A 19,253-nucleotide genomic window follows, 5' to 3' on the forward strand; every position below is an offset into this window, starting at 1 on the left:
TGCCCGAGCGATCGAGAGCGATATGCCGCAGACGACTGAGCCATTTGGGCTAATCTGCCCCCGTTCACGCTGTGCCTGAGGCAATATCTTTGGTGTTGAGTACCCTTTTCGCGCCAATAAGCCACTCCTGCGCCATTACACGTGTGTATTCCACACGCTCCACAGGTTGGATAGGGAGTTTGTGGATTGTGGAAGTGCGCGTCAACGTTGATCCGCAGCTTGCGTCGATCATGATCACCTCGGAATCTTGAATTGCAATGGCTGTGATGAATGAGCCTAGCGAAAACAAAGGGGTATGCATGTCTATGGCTGAATTAGGACTCGGTCCGATCTGATCTGCTCCTCATCCGCAGCTCACTCTCCTCATTACAGGCGAACTCGCGGCTCGCTCCGCTCACCGCTCGCGGGCTAATCCCGCTTACTCTTCAGCAACCCGCCCTCATCGTCGCTCAGGTCAATGCTGACGGCCGAGCGCACCTCGTCATCGCTGCTGTCGCCCATGGAGAAAATGGCGCTGTCCTCCTGCACCCGCGTGCGCGAGCTTGACGCACTCGCGCCCAGGTCTACGTTGACAGGTTTGCCGAAAGCGTCGACACGGCGGTAGCTCTCCGTATGCTTGTGACCGGGCTTCTTGAGCTCGTCCTCGGACTCCGAGTCCGAGCCGTGGTCAGCGTCGAAGAGCGCCTTGCCCTCTGACGCCTCGTGCTCGAATTCGTCGCGGGCGCGGAGCTGCGGCTCGCCACCGATCGTCTGCGGGTCGCGCGAGCTGATCGGCTGCAGGCCAAGCGTCTCTGGACGGCGCTCGTACGTCTCGATCTCGTAATCCTGGGCGTCCTCCTCGTCCTGCGCCAGCTCCTGCGAGGTGCTGAAGCGGATGTTATTCTCGGTTGGGCGCCAGAGCCACGCAATCAGCGCAAACACGACGAGGTAGATGGTCGCGAGCGAGGCGTCGAGCAGCACCCAGCGCCACTTCCAGTGATTGGGCTGATAGTCGTCGTCCATCCTGTTCGAGAGCGAGATGGAGGAGAGCACGAAGAAGATGGCGATCGCGATCACGGCGCCAATGAGGATACGCCACAGACGCTCAAACATGCGCAGCTTGAAGGACTGCTTGCGCTCCTTCAGGAAAAGAATCGTGTTGTTCAGCGACACGATGATCCACATCATGAACGTCGTGAGCGTGATCGAGAGCGGGAAGATCATGAAGAGCACGAGCCAGAGCGACGCCGTGTCCAGCGCCACCTTCACCGTGCCCACCGAGTAGACAACGCCAAAGATGAAGTGGAACGCGGTCAGGACCCACACGCGGTACATGACCGTGCCGAGCGACTGCGTCACGACGCTGAGACCCATGCACACGATGAGCAGCAGGAAGAAGGACAGCGTCGTGCGTCCCGCATTCAGCACCGCCGTGACAATGAGGAACGCGAGCGACCCCGCACCGCCTCCGTGCTTGTTCACGTAGCGGTAGTAGCCGAACAGCGCCATCATCTCGATCACGAGGAAGACAATCGTGCCGGAGATGTACCACTGCATCGGCAGCAGCTCGCGGTAGTGCTTGTAGCAGAGGTAGCCCCATCCGCACGCAAGCACAAAGTAGACAACGCTGAGGAAGCCGTAGAACTGAAGTCAGTTATGCTCCAAGACGCGAACTCACAGCAATTTTGGGGTACTCGGCAGCGGGGAGCTCGCCCTGGAACTGGTTGCGGAATGTGACGACGCCCTCGTACGAACCGCGCTGGTTCGTGGCACGGGGGTCAAGCACATCGTCCTCGTGGAACACACGGCGCTCGTGCTGCTCGGCCTGGTCGCCCTTGACGAGCGTGACTGGCACGACGCCGACGCAGTAGTATCCCGTCTTCGGCACATTGTAGTGAATAGGCTCGGTGTATTGCTTAACCTTGCCCTCGATCTGGGCGCTGCCACCCACGGGTGTCGGCGGCTTGACAGGGACCTTCTCCTCCTCGACCGTGTCGGGCTTCTCGGTCGTGTCAGGCTCAGCCTCCTGTGCCGGCTTCTTGTCCTTGTCGGTTCCAGACGTGCCCCCCTTCGTGTCCTCGGTCGTCTGCGCGGCCGCGGCCTCGGCTGACGTCGCCTCAGGACCATCGACGTTGGGGTTATCGTCGACCTCGCCGCCCTCCGGAGCAACGTTGTGCGCCGCCTCGCCGTCAAAGTCCACCTTGGTAGGCGCAACGTTGTGCGCCGCCTCACCATCAAAGTCGACCTTGGTGTGCGTATCGGGCTTGGCGTCGCCGGCCCAACCCTCGCCCTCTTGCGCCGCGTTCTTGCCCTGGTCGGGGTTCCAAGAGCCAGGGAGCTTGTGCGTCGTTCCCTCGACGTTCTCGGCGCCGGCACGTCCGATTCGAACGTGTGGGAACATGTCGCGGTCAAACTTGAGCCCGCGGCGGCGCAAGCCGTCCTCGTCGTCGTGGTCGCCAGAGCCGGGGGCGAAGACATGACTGTCTGAACCCACCGCCCCCGAGCCGCCGGATCCGAACCGCAGCGGTGTCGTGTAGATCGTCGACTCGGCGTCCTTTGGCGCAGTCGTAATGAAACCGCCCAGCTGGTCCAGCGAACACTGGCCCGCGCTCACGGCTTTGGAGGTGCAGATGTACTGCTTCGGGGCGAGCGAGTCTTGCGGTTGCTCTGCGCCGAGGTAGTTGATGTCCTTCCACTCGTAAATGACGAGAGCCACTTGGCCTGAAGAAGAAGAGTCGAACGCAACTGGCTGTCAGCTCGCGACTAAAGTCCAAAGAGCTCACCCTCAATGTAGGCGTCCTTACCGCCGTACATGCCCGAGCAGATCTCTCGGTAATCGTCATTGTCACTGATTGGTACTGGAAGTTAGCTACGGCGGCATGAACAAGGCCAGCTTACCTCTGTAGGCTGCGACGCGTGCTGCGAGCGCCGCCAAAGTTACGAAGCCGAAGCTCCGCATGATGGAGGTGAGTGGAGGGCAGGTGTCGGTGGAGGGGGTTCAGGAGCCAATGTCGGTGGAGGGGAGGAAGTGCGTGCGAAAGCGTCTGAATGCGAGCAGGAATGTAGAGAATATGCTATGTCAAGGAGTGTAGAGGGTGGGGATGTCTTTGTTCTTGAGACGTAGTCGTGAGAGATGAAGATGATGATGGCAGTGGCGTGGGTGTGTCGCTGTGAGAGGGGACATTTCTTGGCTGTCACTTTGCCCAGGACGCGCAGCTCGCTGTGGTACACGCAGCAAGGACCACAGGGAAGGCACACTAGTACGGCGGGATCCACGTGGGCGGTGCCCCTTATACCCGCTGCCATTCATCCAAGCCTCTATGTAGGCTGCATGCATAAGCGTGTCAAGCGGCAACCTCGCGTCCCCACTCTTCACAGTGTGCATAACTTGTTATCCCGTGGTTGCAGCGTCGTAAGAGCATTCTGATAGCTGGGTTGGGGGGATCTGCAAAAGTCAGGACTGGAGACTAAATGTGATCGACCTGGCGACATGAAACGCGAAAGTGAACGGTCGTCGTGCAGTGGACGCGGCTGAGACGTCTGGAGAAGCACACATGATACGGCTTAACAAATCTTTCATTGGTACCTTCTGCACACGACTACATGCGTGACATGCACACAACCGTTGTTCTCTTCCCCATCAATCTAGTCCTCGCCGATGCATGCGATGGCCCGCTCACACGACTGCACTCCGGGCGCTCGGACCGGTGAAGGCTTGGCCACTGAAGCGGTAGCAGGCGCAAGAGGGTGGATTAGCGTGCCTGACCGACTTTTCGAGCCCAGCACTGGACCGAACGAATCAACCACCATCACCGACTTCCGATCTCGCTTACTCGTCATCTCCTCGGACGACTCACCAACACTTCACACATAAAAGCATGACTGCCGACGAGGAAGCCCTGCGCAATGCCGCCGCCGGCATCGCCGGCTCATCGAGCCCGAGCTCGTCTCAGCCCTCCCTCCTCGAGGACGACATCACCCCCTTCCCCTCCCCCATGCTCTCGCCGCAGGAGCTCGAGGACCTCTCCCGTGAGCTTTATCCTTCGTAGCCAGCTGACCTCAGTGACGTCCGACTCGGAGCTGGACGACATTGACGAGTCCCGCGTCCCGACCGAGGCGGAGAAGGCGGAGGCGCTCCAGCTCAAGGCCAAGGCCAACGCCGCCTTTGGCAAGAAGGACTTCAGCACCTCGATCGAGCTCTACACCCAGGCGCTGCGACTGGACCCAACCGAGCCGACGTTCTGGAACAATCGCGCCATGTCCAAGGCCAAGATGGAGGAGCACGGCGCCGCGATCGCCGACGCCAGCAAGGCCATTGAGCTCAAGCCCGACTACGCCAAGGCGTACTACCGCCGCGGCGTGAGCGCGCTCGCGATCCTTAGGCCGAAACAGGCCGTGCCCGACTTCAAGAAGGCGCTCGAGATCGAGCCCGGAAACCGCACCGTGCGCGAGCAGCTCGTCGCCACCACGAAGCTCATCCGCCGCATTGAGTTTGAGAAGGTGAGTAAGCGCGTTGCTGCTGCAGTGGAAGGGCAGAACGCAGCTGGAAACTGCCAGCTACGGGTCTATGTCGGGGGAGACAAAGATGGGGAGAATGCGGGGCGCAAGGGTCCTTGTCAGTTTGAGCCGTGCGCGTCGGCCTGTGCTGCGTCTCTGGGAGATGAGCTGTGGGGGACTAGGGAGGGACATGCGATTGCGCATCCTTTTCGCCTCTTCGACTTTCAGAACTTCCAGCACGCTGCTTCTGTCCAAGTCCATCCACAATGGCCACAGCAGTCATGGCCTCTCCGCCCGCGACGCCGTTCGCAGTCGTGTTCGACTGGGGCGAGGAGTTCGGCCCGTATCAGTCTGCTGACTCTCAGGCCATCGCGGTGGGAGAGACGGAGCGCGCGAGCGCGCGCTGCCTGCGCTCAATCGCGGACGGCGCCTGCGCGCTCGACAACCCGCACAACGTCACGCTGCCCATTGTGCCCGACGACCCGAAGGCGCGATACACGCCGACAAAGGAGTTTGTCGAGGCCATGGTGGAGACGTTCAAGAACGGCGGCAAGATGCCGAAACGTGTCGTGTGGGAGATCATCCTCGGCGTGAAGAGCGTGGTGGACGCCGAGGCGTCCCTCGTCGAGATCGAGGTGCCGAAGGGCGTCACGTGTGACATTGTCGGTGACAGTGAGTACTCCGAGGGCCCGGAGGAGGTGCACGGTGCTCAGGAGCTTCGGCGCCGGGAAACCCTCGCTCTCTCTATCAGCTATCACACACAGTATGTCGTGGCTAACTTTCAGCGCACGGCCAGTTCTACGACCTGCACAACCTCCTCAGCATCATCAAGCCGCCAAGCGACGACCACATGGTCATTTTCAACGGCGACTTTGTCGACCGCGGCTCGTGGTCGGTCGAGGTTGTTTTGACGCTCTTCGCGTACAAGTGGCTGTACCCCGAGCGCGTGTTCCTGAACCGCGGCAACCACGAGACGGCAGACATGAACAAGGTCTACGGCTTCGAGGGCGAGTGCAAGGCCAAGCACGGCGAGATGACGTACCAGCTGTTTGCGGATGTGTTTACGGCGCGTAAGTGTCAAGCGGCGAGCGGCGAGCGCAGCGAGCTGCGAGCCGCGAGGTCGCAGTGCTACCAATCACCTCGTGGCTGCCAGAAGTGGCTGCAAGCTGTGCCCACTGCCCCAGCTTCCAGTTCCCTAGACCAAATAGCTGACACCCAGTGCCCCTCGCGACGCTCGTGACGGCGTCGCAGCCCCCGAAGTCGCTCAAGAGCGAGGGCTCGCAGCCCGCGATCCTGCACGACGGACACAAGCGATACTTTGTCGTGCACGGCGGCCCGCCCGTGAGCAAGGACGGCGTCAAGCTCGAGGAGGTGAAGACGATTGATCGGTATGGACGGCGGCCGGGGCAGGAGGGGCTGATGTGTGAGGTGAGTGGGGCTCGCGAGCGCAGCGAGCGAGACGAGATGAGTGGGAGAGACGAGACGAGTCGGGAAAAGCTGAAGAGTTATGAGCATGAGCTAACAACGCAGCTCCTCTGGACGGACCCGCAGGAGATGCCCGGCCGCGGCCCCTCGAAGCGCGGTGTCGGGCTCGGCTTCGGCCCCGACGTGACGCGGCGGTGGTGCGAGCTGAACGAGGTCACGGCCGTTATCCGCTCCCACGAGGTCAGGCAGGACGGATACGCGATCGAGCACGACGGACTGTGTATCACCACCTTCTCGTGCCCCAACTACTGCGACTCAACGGGTAACCAGGCCGCCTATGTCAAGATGCAGGACGATGGCACGCTCAGCTACCACCAGTTCAGCGCTGTGCCGCACCCCGACATGAAGCCTATGGCCTACAGCCAAGGATTCGGATTCATGGCGTAAGCTCTTGCGGGGCGCGCGATTGAGGAGGATGGAGGCGGAGGAGAGCGAGGATTGTCCTGCAGATAGAGAGAGCGGAGACAGCATAGAGACAGATGCATCACGATCATGGCTACAAACTGGAATGTCAGTTCACCACAGATCCTCGTGCAACTCACCAGAGAATGAAATACAGGGGCCCACCATGCCTACACCCTCGATTTGCTCGACAACTTGTACAACCCCCAATCATCCCTAAAATCGCGATATAGCAAGCCGGGAACGTACCCGTACCCCAAGCTGTGCGCAATCTCGAACAACTCAGCCACCTTGAGCAGGAACAAGGCGCACAGCGTCCCTAATAGCATGTTCGGCAACTCGGCCAGGACGAATGCGAATGCGCCCCGCCATGAGCCAGCGAAAGGCGCGCGGGCCAGGAGGCGGATGACATTCGCCGCCCAGAGAAAGTTGGAGAGGGAGAAGACAGAATGGCAAGTCGTGCCACAGCTTGGAAAGAGGGAAGGAAGGAGGAGGCGGAAAAGAATGCCCAGAGTGAGGAAGGCGAGGGAGGTCGAGAGAGCTGAGGGGAGCTTGGTGTCTGGGGGTCAGCTCGGCTACTTGACAGCTGTGATCGATGTGAAGGAAATTGAGGGGAGACTTACAGAGCTGTCGTAGTCGTCGCTGTTCCACCCCCAGTGGCATCGTGTACGCCGCGAATGGTCGTTGTGGGAGAAGAGGCGATGCACCGTGACCAAAGGAAAGAGGGACAGAAGCAACAACGCGATAACGTGACCGTGGCCATCGCCGAGGAAGCTCGGGAGACTAGTGACTAGCGCGGGGTTGCTCTGTACCTTTCGGCCTTGTCACGTCCGTGGCGGCCTCGACCACTGGAGTATTGCAATTTGGTGTTTGGGCAGTTGCGAAAGTCGCAATGTAGAAACCAGAGAATGCGAGAGCGATCAGACCGTGGTGTGTCGATGTGATCGGATGATCGGCTTCTTTCTGAAGTGGCCATACTCTCCCACGCCCGATCGCCCACCACATCTGTCCACAGAACATGCATCGCTCCTCGCTTCTCTTGTCAGATAGCGATAACGGACTTCCGGCCCCAACACCGCGCCCATGGAGCGCATCGCAGCGCCGTTCCTGTCCAACTCCGCGTGTATCGTCAGCTGCAGCCGCTCAAACCTTATCAAACTCCAAGCCACGGCTTCTTACGCCAAGAATGTCTGCCGCATTCCCGCCGACACTCGCAAGGTTCGCAGCTGTGCAAGATGGCATGCCGACATCTGGTACCTTTGGTCTGACTTGGAGCGTATCGTGCTCTGTGATGTGTTCGTGGTCGGCATTACGAGAGCCGGTAGGAGGGAGTTGTGGACCACGGGCCTCGAAACGACGTTTGCCCAGAGGTAGCCTTACGCTTGTCCGTCCCAACAGCACACTGCGAGAGAAATGGGGTGCCCAGCGGCCCACAAGCAGAGGTCCACAAGTCCGGGTGTCAGGATATCCATTCAGTCATCCGTTGCCCGCTCTCATCTGTTTCGCCGGTGCGTGACTCGACCTCATTCAGCAGTGCACGTCCTAGCGCATCTGTAGAGTGCAGACGGAGCTGCGCAGTCCAGACCCGAACAATGATCCGAACAGGCCCGCCCGTACCTCGACATTCAACATGATTCAACTCTTGATTTCGGAGCGGCAGAGCTCCGCATCCCTTCCCACTTCTTGTCGCGACGAGAGAGGGGCACTCAGTCTCATACGCGGGAGGGAGGGAGTTGCATATCAGGGGCTTCAGTTGCTCCGAGGGGGGCTAACCCTGCACCCGACGCGATGAGGATTAACGTGCTCGTGAAACGGCGTTAAGCACCAGGGCAGCAACGCTTCGTGCCTTGCCGTGCCTCGCGGCCCACCGATTTCAGTTGACCCGTATCCTGGCACACTTCTTCTGACGGAGTGCGCACTCCCCTGGGCATCTCGGCACGGTCTTGCAGTACATGCTGCGCCGGGCAGCTGCCTCGTTCGCAGTGGGCTGGGTCGACGTCCGCTGAGCTGCATGCTGATTTCGACGACGACACTGATCTCTCTCACTCATACTCTTCATTGCTCGCCCACACCACTGCTCGACGCTCGCTCACTCGACTGCACGGACAACAAGAGCGAAACCGTGGCCGCCCGCAATACGAGCGACCCGCGAGCCCCTAACATGTTGAGCATGTCACTCGGCGCCGCGCTGACGCTGGGCCTGCTGAGCAGTGCCGCGGCGCAGGCGCCGGTCCTCCCCAACGCCAACCTCGACTTCAACCTGACGCTTCCTCCCGGCTCGATTCTGGGTACAACCCGCGCGTGGATCATCGAGTATGCCAACACAACCACGTTTGACAACAATGCGACGCTGGGCTCGGGTCCGACCCGCATGGTCTGGAACCACAGCTTCGACTACCACGATGTGTTCGGGCAGGCCAAGATTCTGCTCGAGGGCGTGGTTCGGAATGCCTACGTCTATGGCGACATGGGTCACAATGAGCAGCCGCAGAATGTGACGTTCTGGGAGACAGACATTACCGAGGTCAAGAATCAAGTTGAGCCGCCTGAGGATGGGAAGGGTCTGCTTGGGAAGGTGGAGGGTCTCGATGCGTTCAGGAGGAGCAAGATTGATCCGTATGGGAGTTACAACTGGCTATGGGCGGTCATAGATCAGGATTGGGGCAAGCGGCCGGGAAAACCGATCATCGATGAGGTTATCGTGACCACGGCGATCGAGAGTGGCGCGTGAGTATCAGCACCGAGCCGAGCGTAAAGACTGCGTAGCTGAGCCCGCGACGACCAAGCTGACGCCCAGCAAATCCATTGACGAACTGAACAAGACGACGCTGCCCTTCGCGACCGCCGGAAAACTGAGTGACCATCCCGCCTTCTACTTCAGGACATGGGACGCGGACTCCAATGACACCTGGGTCACGACCTCGACCTACGCCCAACGGCAGCGGGATGGTTCCTCTCCTATCTTCGCCGCGCTGTCTCGCGAATGCGAAGCCGCCGCCTCGCCCCTAGGGGGCGAAGCAGGCGGCGCCGTCTGGGTCGATGTCCCAGCCAATACGAGCTTCATCGTCGTCAACGGAAGCCGCGGGCCCGACTTTGGATTCATGAACGTCGGTGGCACGCCGATCGACGGATACGTTCCCATCCAGACCGACACTGAGCAAGCGACGTACTCCGCCGACCAGATGATTTGGTGGCGCTCCCTCAGCCCTCAGGTCAAATACAACATCTCGCTCGGGTGTAATGGAACTCCGCAGCGGCCGCTGTTCCTCACCTCGGTCACTTTCTACAAGGACATGCCGCCGGAACCGAAGAAGAACCACACCGGCGCCATCGTTGGCGGCGTCGTTGGCGGTGTCGGAGGTCTACTCCTTATTCTCGGTGTGTTGGCATGGTGGCTTCGGAGGAAAAAGAGGAGGGAGCATCAAAAGATGCAGGACGAAGAGGACAAATTCGAGATTGACGGACCTGTGACGCCGTTCGAGGACCCGCGGCCGCCGCCATTGCGCAAGGTCGAGGGCGACCCAGCGGCTGAGGCAGTTCGGCGCCAGGCGGAAGAGCGACAGGCTCGCGAGGCGCGCGAGATCCGTGAAGTCGAGCGAGAGAGGGAACGGCAAATCTCCTCAACGTCTGGAGGGAGTGGATCCGCCACACCACCATCTCTGAAGCAGCAAACCCTCCAGGCTCTCGACACGTATGATCGATACTCGCCCAGTTCGCCGCATGGCCCCGCGACGCCGATCACGGGCCCGAATACGCCGCTGACGGGCTATCCCTCTTTCATGCTCGGTACGCCGATCACGGGGCAGAGTCACGCCAATCTCCTTCCGGCACCGCCAGCGAACGGGGCGCTCCTCGCTATTCCCGAGACGCCCGTTGATGGGACACTGATGGCGTCGCCCACGACGCCGACGAGGACGCGGCCGAGAGCCATAGACGTCGGAGCAGTCGACGACGGAAGCGACGAGGACGCAATGGACCCGCCGGCGTACAACCCGGAGTGGACGCGGCCTCGCACTCGGCCCCAGAGGCCGAGGATCGTCGTGCCGCAGAGCAAGACGCCGAGCTCGACCATGACCCCGGGGTCGTGAGCGCCCACATTCGACCAGTCGATTTCAGTCAACATCGACCCCATGGGTCGATTCCCACTCCACACGGAACGGCACTAGTGACACTGTGAGCACCGCCCACGACGGTCGAGACCTTCGAGAATCCCATGGAGGTGTTCTCTGGGAATGCAGGATCCCATAAACACCTCGTACTCCCACAAAAGCGCCTGCCCACTGCACCGCCGATTGTGAACCCAGAGCCTAAACTCTGTTCACAGTGTCCTGCCAAAAGCCGACCAGGAACAAGTAGGGACGAAGGGACGAAGGGACCGGGGAGACGGAGCGTACATACTACCTTTTCTTCTTGTTGTAATATTCCATAAGAGCCCATACATAGACACTTTTGCATGCACTGAAGCTACACCATCACGCTTTGCATGCCTCGGCGATTCTGATCTGGCCAACTAGTGGGTTGGCGAGGTTTGGAAGCAATCCATGTGCGTTCAGAAGATACACGTCGCCCTTCCAAGCTTCCACCCCAGCCACCGCAGCCACACCCCAACCGAGGAGGAAAGAGTCCTCGCCGGTTTCAATCGCGGTCGGAGGACGCCTTTGCTAGTTTCATGGTCTCCCACGGGGTCCAACACTTCTGCGCCCCATAGTAGTCTACTGCAGGCGTACTAAACCAGTGCGTCGGGCGCCCCCTGCCAGCACTCGGAATTCACCTACTCGAACTGCAGCACAGGACCTGAGGTATAACAAATGCAGATGATGCCGACGGACTGTAACGGAAACTATGTGGGGAGAAACTATGTGTTGTCTAATCTAATACTACCAAGTGGGTCGATGTCGCTGTGCTGTACACAAAGATGGGCTCGCCGTCCGCCTTCCTACTCCTCATATCGTGTGATTGCTCACTCATCGCGCCCAGGGCACCTTGCCCTCGAACACGCGGAAGCCCTTGGGCGGCTGCATGCCCGCCGTGTCGCCAAAGTGGCCCTCACCCTCTCCCTCACCCGCCGAGCGGTCGGAGCCCGGCTGGCCAATGGACGTCGGGACGCCGACCTCGCCCACAGGCGTGGACTGGGGGCACCACTCGAGCAGCGGCACGAGCTCGGGGACACTGGAGTGGTACGACGGATAGCGCGAGAAGGGGTTCCGGTCGAGGCGCTTAGTGGAGAGCGGGGGGCGACAGCCCGCAGGCGAGAAGAGGAACGGCGCGTAGCCATGCTTCAGCTCACCGAGGTAGTGCTCGGACGTGTTGCCCTCGTCGTCGATGCCAATGTATCGGAACCGCTGGGCCGGGAAGCGGATCGCACCCCGGTGCAGCTGCTCGAAGCGCTTGCGCTTCATGCCGTACCCGACCACGGTGATCTTGTCGGGCCATCGGCCCGTGACCTCGCGGAACCGCGCGATGGAGAAGAGGAGGTTCTCGTAACTGTCCAGAGCGTACTCCTCTGTCGTCGCGCGCTGCGCCACGGGCAGAGACGTGCCCTCGGCTGGACTCCGGAGAAGGCCGCGGGCAGCAGCGAGACGGTGGTAGCTGGACGCCTCGGAGAGAGGCGAGGTTAGGTGCGAGCGGGTGGCGCCGCTGACGGTCAGCTCGAGCAGCAATGTGAAAGGTATAGTTACTCACCCAGAGAACACGAGAAGCGCGTGGGGGTCGTCCCGAGCGACGGCGGCGGCACGTTCGATGTGCTTCACGTAAGTGTTGACGCTTCCACCGCGCTGCATTGGCTCGAGGACCCAGTCCTCATCACGGTGCACACGTTCGGGGTCAGTGCCGAGCCACACCGCGTGTCCGGGAACCATAACGAGATGGTCGACGGCACGCATGCGCGGGTCGCGGTTAATAGTTGCCTCGACACTGGGCGGCCTGCCGGCCAGCTCGGGCGGGAGATCGACGTTCCATGCTTTGGCGGAGTATTTCGGCGTCGGAGAGAAAAGCGCATGCTTCAGGTTGTACAGCAGCGACAAGCCCAGTGTCGACAGCAACAGCAGAACAGCGAGGTTCGTCAAGCGCGAACGCACGCGCAGCTGGGAGATCCAGTTGCCAGAAAGAGGGAGAGGAGCGTACGCCCCCACGGGCCGCTTGCGGCCGGACATGTGCGTCGGCAGCATGGTGGCGGACTGTCGGGGCGAAGAGAGTGTGAGAGATGTTTCGGGGTCGACTATCAATGTTCAGAAATCGGATATCGCAGCAGCGGGGTAGGGTGAGCCATTCAACGGGACATGGATGCTCCCGTCGCCGCCGGCCGCCGTGTTTCACGCCGCACGTGTCCATTCTCTAACCATGAGCTTGGTTGCTAATGTTCGCATTAACCCAGTCATCCTAATCACCATTTGAGGCTGACGCGCCTTGACGCGTCGGAAAGGAAACCAACGCGAAATCAATGTTCATGTTCTACCAACAATCATCCGATTTGTATGCCCGCCTTTGCGCTCTCCTCCCAGCCGCGCGCGATTGCAGCAAGCGTCGCACCCGACTCGAGCAGGCGCCGCGGCTTCCTCCCCGACTCGTCATCTCCCCTCGATCCGGTAGACCTAACGACGTCGCCGGAGGTCAAGAAGCGTTCCGCAAGTAGCTTGGTTCCGTCATATTTGTCGCCCAGGAAGAAGACCCGAAGTGATGGCTCAGAGGAGTCGCTCCCAACACCACCACCGACATCCAGCGTGCACGGCGCCGAAGTCGATGATGGCATCGAAGAGCTCAGCGATAGCGAATTCACGCCAGCTGAGCTAGAGCGAAGTGCGAGGAAGGGTAAGCTGGTCGTTGTGGTGGAGCTGACCGCAGCCCGATCGAGCAACATTCCGTCAAAACTCGCCAGCAGTGTGTCCGAACGCTCTCCCGCTCCGAGATCGTCGCGCAAGGGTACACCCAGACAGCCGTCGCCGATGAAGACGAAAGCGAAGCCCAAGTCTCGGTCAATATCGCCTGTGAAGCAGGCGCGACAGCCAACGCTGGACGACCTGTTCACGCAGCAGGAGAAGAAGACAGAGACACCCAAGCCTGCATCGAAGCCTGTGCCGGTAGTGAAGAAGCGCCGCCGCGTGTCCGCCAGTGACGAGGAAAGGACACCGCAAAACAAGACGCTATACCTCGAGAGCGACAATGAGGACCTGCCGAGTCGGTCCAGGTGGTCAACAGCGCGAGTGCCGGACAGCGATGATGAGCCGCTTCCGCGACCAAAGGGGAAGGCGCGCGCGATTATCCCACCCAGCGACGATGAGCACCCGAGCTCTAACACGATCAACCTGTTGTCGAGCGACCCGATCGAACCCGTCGACCCGGTTCCCGAAGAGCTGCCGGCCTCTGACCCCCCGTTGCTGGACGACTACGACGACGACGCCTTCCCATGGGACATGGTTCTCGACGAGCCAGAGTACGTCGCGCCCGTCGCCGAGACATCTGGGCGCAGGCGCCCACGCCAGTCGATCTTTGATCTGCCCGATTTCGCGAACGAGCCGGCCTCGCAGGTGCCTCGGAGTCGGTCCTCCAGTCCTCTCCCGGAAGCCATCGACACGGCCCCGGCGAAGAAGGGCAAGGGCAAGCTCCCCGCGGTCAAGTTTGCAGACTTCAGCCTGCTGGACGAGCTGGACGAGAAGGTCCGCGTCTTCTACGAGCAACATTGGCGTCGCGGGGCCGGCGAGGAAGACGACGCGGCCGTCCAGCTCTCGTTCACTGCTGCGCAACCTAAGAAGAAGGCGCCGGCGAGGCGGGGGTGGTTCGGGCGGGGCCGGGGTCGGGGTCGAGGTCGGGGGCGTGGGCGTTAGTACATCACAATATGTAGTTGTAGCATATGTATAAGAAGTGTATAAGATCTATCTCATCTCCGGCGCTTGTCCTTCTTGCCACCTGTCTCCTCCAACACTCCAGCAAGCTCCATCGCATCCCTAGCAGCCTGATTGATATGCTTGAACCGATCGGGACCGAGGTGGATCCCGCCAAACCACCTGGTGACGACCACAACCGTATCCCGCACATCGAGAATCTCGAGGAGATGCTTCAGTCTCGAACCCGCCTGAGTTTCGCCGTCATCATCATAGTCCCCCTCTGTGACGATCCCCGCCGGGCCGCCCGTATCCCGTGCAAGACGATAAGCCCAGATAGTCGGGTGCGCGGCGCGCGCAATCTTCTTGTCCTCGAGCAAATGCGCGACGATGGCAGCCACATCGGCCTCGGCGCTTATTCGTGCGCAGTGGCCCACAAAAGCAGACTTGCGGTCCGTAATCGCCTCACTCGTGTAGATCTCGGGTAATGGTTTAGCTGGTGCTTGGGAGGCTGAGAAGTTGAGTTTGCTGAAGCCTGTCGAGATGTCGTTAACAGTCTGGGCGGAGGTCGAGGGGGCGGGTTGAGACGGCGGAGGCGAGGCGCGCGGCGTGGAGCGGGCTGCTTCCCCCGCCGCATCTATGGCCAGGTGATCGGAGTACCATGATTCGACTAGGGATTGGACGTGTACGAGGCCGTCGAAGATACACTCCTGGCCCGGAGTGAAGGGCACGCCGGCCGAGGTGAGATATGTCCGGGTTACGTTTCCAACTGTCATTAGCTTGGTCCGCAATACTGAGCTGTCCGAGACCTCCTCAAGACCTCTACCGGCGCTCGCAGCGCTCGCCTCCCCTGGTCACTGAGTACTCAGATTAGAGAAGATGAGCGTAGCGCTGTTGGAGTCGGAGTACTCACACAATCCCGCATCGACGGCATAAGACCCAACGTACTTGCCCAGCAACTGCAGCGTCGGCGCGTACTCGGGATAGTCCTCCGGTAAGCTGACGAGCACCTCGATCTCAGGCGTCGTGCCGTCCTCAGGCTGCAGGGTCACCACAAACCGAACCCGGTCGCTACCTGAGGAAGACGAGGCGGGCGTACCGGGTCGAGAGGGGGAGGGGTGGTGTAGTCTGACATTCGGGTAGATGGCCGAGAGGGCGCCGAGCTCGAACCCCTGGGCAGACTTGTTGGGATCTTCGGAGGCGGAGAGCGTGTCGATTAGCTGTGGTGTTAGCTGAGAACGAATCTGCTTGTTTTCTCCCGATCATTCATTGTTACCTCCAGTCTCAGATGAAATGGGCGCAGGTCAGCACAAGCTGCCCAAGGTACTAGTAGCAGAGAACAGGGGGGTGAGATGCAGAGCCATTGTTGCTCCTCACTCCTAACCGCCGATCATTCGAGCTCAGCGCGGACTCACCGACTGGACCTCGGGGTCGACGTCCATGACGAAATCGCGTTTGTGTGGTATGGGCAGTGGAGAATTCAGGAACGCCCAGAAGTTCGAGTTGAGAGGCCCCGCACTCATTCTGGCTTGGGCCGATGGCCGGCTCCTCCACCAGCATAGCCACCACCTGCTTATTCACAGTGGCGCGCATGAGCAAGCACGGGGACGGAGACGTAAGGGGAAGTGGTACAAAAGCCACTGGCGAGAAGTTCAATGCATACAGCATACAAGACAAGAACACATCAATCACTCAGCAGCGGGGAATTAGTAGGCCGCAGCGATACCATTCTTCCTGCTGTCCGAGCTGCCCCAGACCTCGCCCTTCCGCACCACAACCGCCTGCACCTCGCTACTTCCCACGTTGATGTCGAACTGGCCGATGTTGTGGCCACGGTTCTTCAGGTCCTGGAGCCAGCTCTTGTCCACGCCATCGGGACCGACCTCCAGCGTCGTGATGTTCGGCAGAATCTGATCGTGCAGCCTCTCCCGCTCGATCGCGGCGGAAATGTTCAGTCCGCACTCCAAGTTCAGCATGACTTGCGCAACGGAGGGGAAGATGCGACTTCCGCCACTGCCGCCGAGTACGGCGCTGACCTTGCCGTCCGTAAAGACAATGGTAGGTGCCGTAGACGACAGGGGCCGCTTACCCGGCGCAGGGTAGTTGTGCGGACTCGGGGGAAGACCGAACGCATCACTCGATCCGGGGACGGAGTAGTCATCCTGCTCGTCGTTGAGGATGATGCCGCCTGGCGTCATGAGATGACTGCCCCAGATCAGGTTGATCGTGCTCGTCACGCTGGCGGCGCCGCCCCACTGGTCGACGACACTGAGGTGCGTCGTGCCATGGTCGGAGGGCGTTTCCGTCACCAACCCATAATGCTCAGGCTTGTGCGTCCTGTCGTCGATGAGAGCTCGACGGCCAGCCGCCCAAGCCTTTGTCCTGAACTCGGCAAGACGGGTCAGATTCTTGGCGAAAGTGGGATCGCACACCTCGCTCCTGGCGCCAAAGGCGTGCTTCATGGCCTCGATCGTGACGTGGCTCTCCTCTGCACCCCAGCACTTGCCCTTCTTCGCCCACTTCTGCACGAATGGCTCCAAAATGTTCAGCATGCCAAGGAGAACACCGCCAGACGCCGGAGCGTCGGCGGAGTACACCTCGTGGCCGAGGAAGGAGGACGAGATGGCAGGATACACGCGGGCCCTGTAGCCCTTCAGGTCGTCGTGCGTCATGATGCCGCCATGCTTCTTGACCGTCTTGACGACGTCGTCGGCGATCGATCCCGAGTAGAACGCAGCAGCGCCGTGCTTCGCAATCTGCTCCAAGGTGTCCGCGTACGTGGGGCGGAAGACCCAGTCTCCTTCCACGAGCAACATGCCGTTGCGCGAGTACACGGCGGCCCAGACGGGGTCGTCGAGCATGAAGGCGCCAAAGTAGCGAATCCTGCGCGCAAGCTCGCGCGACACTTGCCAGCCCTGCCTCGCCTGCTTGATAATCGGCTCGAAAAGCTTCTCCCAGGGTACTTGACCGTAGAGCTTGTGCGCTGCCTCAAGGCCACGCATCTCGCCCGGAACACCAACAGCGAGACCGCCGACCTGGCTCGCATCGCGGCCCAGCTTGCTGTACATGTCCTCGGTCGCTGCGGCAGGGGCCGTCTCGCGGAAGTCGACAGCGATAGCTTTCGGCCGCTTCGACTTGAGGCTGCCATAATCGGGCTGCGTCAGAGACATGTACTCGACGTCAGCGAGGTCGCGCCAGGCGTGCTCAGAGCCAAGTCCCTCCGGGACAGAGAGCAGCGCGAAGCCGCCGCCGCCAATTCCGGACGAGAACGCGTTCATGAGACCAATGCACAGCGTCGTGGTGATCGCCGCGTCGACAGCGGTTCCGTTGTGCTTCCGCAGAATCTCGAGACCCATGTTGGAACACGTCGCGTCTTCGGACGCCACTGAGGCGTTTCCGGGCCCCGCGAGCGAGGGCGGATTCCTCGGCAGGCCGGTCGGCTTGTCTGTCAGCAAGCGGTTCTGGAACAGGGGGAGGCGTGGTAGATGGGGGAATGCGGCGCAGCACGTACCGGAGGCAGCTTGTATATCGGGGGCACCATGGGCGGCTTCTCGTGCTTGTGCGGGCGCAGCTTGTGAAACCCGTACATGCCGCCGGCACCGATCAGGACGCCGAGCAAGAGCAGGAGAGCGTATGGGAGCGTCTTCTTCGGCTTGCGCGCGCGGAGCTTCCGCATCGCGTTCGTCATCGTGGAGAGGGAGCTGCTGCGCTGGCGGCGCGGGTGGGGCGCGCCGCCGTTGCCGTTGGGCGAAGGGAGGAGGGGCTCGGACTCGGACATGTCGTGTCCGGCGAGACGTCGGTGGACAAAGTCAAGAAAGAAAGGAGAGTGGAGATGTCGAGGACTGGGGTATCTCAAGTGCTGAGGACGAGGGCTGTGGCGACCGGATGCAGCGTCGTTCGACCGTGACGAGAAGGAGGAAGCAGAGATGGGCTATCTGAACCGGATCCCGTCAGCCACGATCGCCGCCGTGACATTTTGGTGCCCTGATGTGCTCATGCCCGCCGGGCGTCTCGGCGCTGGCCGACGAGCGGTGATTACGTAAGTCGACTACTGCACAACGGACGATTGTGGTGCAAATGATGCATAGGCTACAGATTCGCTTTATACAGACTTAGCAGAGCTTCTTGGCCTGGCCGACGAGCTCGTCGAGCGTGATGGGCGTGGCGTTCTTGGGCTTGAGCGGGCTGGTGTCGGGGAAGTCGCCCGAGCCCCACTTCTTCTGGATACCAGCCGCGAGGGCGGCGTACTCGCCCTGTTGGATGGCGGCGTTGATCTCGTCGTCCGTGATCTTCTCAATCTCCGGCTTGGATCCGTTCGCCTTCTCGAGCGCGTCGGCGACCTGCTGGCCCGTCCACTCGGCCTCGGTGACAGTGTATTGGGACCCGGGGAGCTCGTTCTTCGGACCAGAAACGAGCTCAGCGACTGCCTTGGACAGGTACGGGATGCTCGTAACGCCGATCTTGCGGTTGAGGGCGTCGCCGTACAGCCGCAGCTTGTTGCCGCGGACGTCGATGCCGGTCACCTCCTTGGCCAGGAAGAGGGGGGCGAACAGACCGTTGTGGATCACGGTCAGCGGGACACCCCACGACTTGGCCTGCGTGTTGACAGCAACCTTGTTCTGCGCAATCACGTTCTGGTCAACATTCAGCTCTTCCCGCGACCAGTTGATGGAGTAGTCGGAGGGAATGAACGTCGTCAGGGTCTTGATATCCGCCAGGTGGCGCATGAACTTGAAGTGCTGCTCCTGCGAGACCTTGTCAATCGCAGAGCTGCCGTTAGCTTACGTCCAGCAAAGCTAACTTACATGAGAATGTCAACATCTTTCAGCGCTTTGGTAACGTGCGACTGGTCACTGTGTCCATAGCCGAGGACGCGCTTCTCGACGTTGTCCGGGACCTGCGAGGTGTCGCTTCCGGCACGGTGGAGGACGACGAGGGTGATTTTGCCCTCCTCGTGGGCCTTGGAGAGCTCCTTGAGGAAGCCGCTGCCGAGCAGGCCGGTGACAGAGTAGAGCGCGACGACGTTCTTGTCAGGCATTGTAAGGCGGATGTGAATGAAAAAGTCGGGGGTGA

General features: G+C 60.8%; 9 protein-coding genes across 9 annotated transcripts; 4 read left to right on the forward strand and 5 right to left on the reverse strand.

Moving 5' to 3' along the window:
- Positions 1-408: 408 nt before the first annotated feature.
- Positions 409-2,938, reverse strand: A1Q1_03427 (major facilitator protein; the record flags this gene model as incomplete). The annotated part of the gene is made up of 4 exons (XM_014323225.1): positions 409-1,530; positions 1,658-2,700; positions 2,763-2,837; positions 2,878-2,938. 4 exons carry the CDS (start codon positions 2,936-2,938, stop codon positions 409-411), a joined length of 2,301 nt encoding a protein of 766 aa, XP_014178700.1.
- Positions 2,939-3,885: 947 nt separating this feature from the next.
- On the forward strand, positions 3,886-6,999 carry A1Q1_03428 (phosphoprotein phosphatase; the record flags this gene model as incomplete). The annotated part of the gene is made up of 5 exons (XM_014323226.1): positions 3,886-4,607; positions 4,733-5,239; positions 5,299-5,546; positions 5,696-6,344; positions 6,597-6,999. The coding sequence occupies 5 exons, from the start codon at positions 3,886-3,888 to the stop codon at positions 6,997-6,999; spliced, it is 2,529 nt and encodes an 842-aa protein (XP_014178701.1).
- A 447-nt stretch (positions 7,000-7,446) lies between these two features.
- On the forward strand, positions 7,447-7,737 carry A1Q1_03429 (uncharacterized protein; the record flags this gene model as incomplete). The annotated part of the gene is made up of 1 exon (XM_014323227.1): positions 7,447-7,737. The coding sequence occupies one exon, from the start codon at positions 7,447-7,449 to the stop codon at positions 7,735-7,737; it is 291 nt and encodes a 96-aa protein (XP_014178702.1).
- Positions 7,738-8,524: 787 nt separating this feature from the next.
- On the forward strand, positions 8,525-10,451 carry A1Q1_03430 (uncharacterized protein; the record flags this gene model as incomplete). Its single annotated transcript, XM_014323228.1, has 2 exons — positions 8,525-9,090; positions 9,161-10,451. 2 exons carry the CDS (start codon positions 8,525-8,527, stop codon positions 10,449-10,451), a joined length of 1,857 nt encoding a protein of 618 aa, XP_014178703.1.
- An 876-nt stretch (positions 10,452-11,327) lies between these two features.
- On the reverse strand, positions 11,328-12,530 carry A1Q1_03431 (uncharacterized protein; the record flags this gene model as incomplete). The annotated part of the gene is made up of 2 exons (XM_014323229.1): positions 11,328-12,000; positions 12,046-12,530. The coding sequence occupies 2 exons, from the start codon at positions 12,528-12,530 to the stop codon at positions 11,328-11,330; spliced, it is 1,158 nt and encodes a 385-aa protein (XP_014178704.1).
- A 306-nt stretch (positions 12,531-12,836) lies between these two features.
- On the forward strand, positions 12,837-14,183 carry A1Q1_03432 (uncharacterized protein; the record flags this gene model as incomplete). Its single annotated transcript, XM_014323230.1, has 1 exon — positions 12,837-14,183. The coding sequence occupies one exon, from the start codon at positions 12,837-12,839 to the stop codon at positions 14,181-14,183; it is 1,347 nt and encodes a 448-aa protein (XP_014178705.1).
- A 53-nt stretch (positions 14,184-14,236) lies between these two features.
- Positions 14,237-15,622, reverse strand: A1Q1_03433 (regulation of amino acid metabolism-related protein; the record flags this gene model as incomplete). The annotated part of the gene is made up of 3 exons (XM_014323231.1): positions 14,237-15,030; positions 15,094-15,400; positions 15,596-15,622. The coding sequence occupies 3 exons, from the start codon at positions 15,620-15,622 to the stop codon at positions 14,237-14,239; spliced, it is 1,128 nt and encodes a 375-aa protein (XP_014178706.1).
- Positions 15,623-15,886: 264 nt separating this feature from the next.
- Positions 15,887-17,958, reverse strand: A1Q1_03434 (uncharacterized protein; the record flags this gene model as incomplete). The annotated part of the gene is made up of 2 exons (XM_014323232.1): positions 15,887-17,620; positions 17,692-17,958. 2 exons carry the CDS (start codon positions 17,956-17,958, stop codon positions 15,887-15,889), a joined length of 2,001 nt encoding a protein of 666 aa, XP_014178707.1.
- A 334-nt stretch (positions 17,959-18,292) lies between these two features.
- A1Q1_03435 (uncharacterized protein) lies at positions 18,293-19,218 on the reverse strand (the record flags this gene model as incomplete). The annotated part of the gene is made up of 2 exons (XM_014323233.1): positions 18,293-18,960; positions 19,035-19,218. 2 exons carry the CDS (start codon positions 19,216-19,218, stop codon positions 18,293-18,295), a joined length of 852 nt encoding a protein of 283 aa, XP_014178708.1.
- Positions 19,219-19,253: the final 35 nt, after the last annotated feature.

Source organism: Trichosporon asahii, assembly GCF_000293215.1.
Source record: "Trichosporon asahii var. asahii CBS 2479 unplaced genomic scaffold scaffold00056, whole genome shotgun sequence".
NCBI lineage: Eukaryota > Fungi > Basidiomycota > Tremellomycetes > Trichosporonales > Trichosporonaceae > Trichosporon > Trichosporon asahii.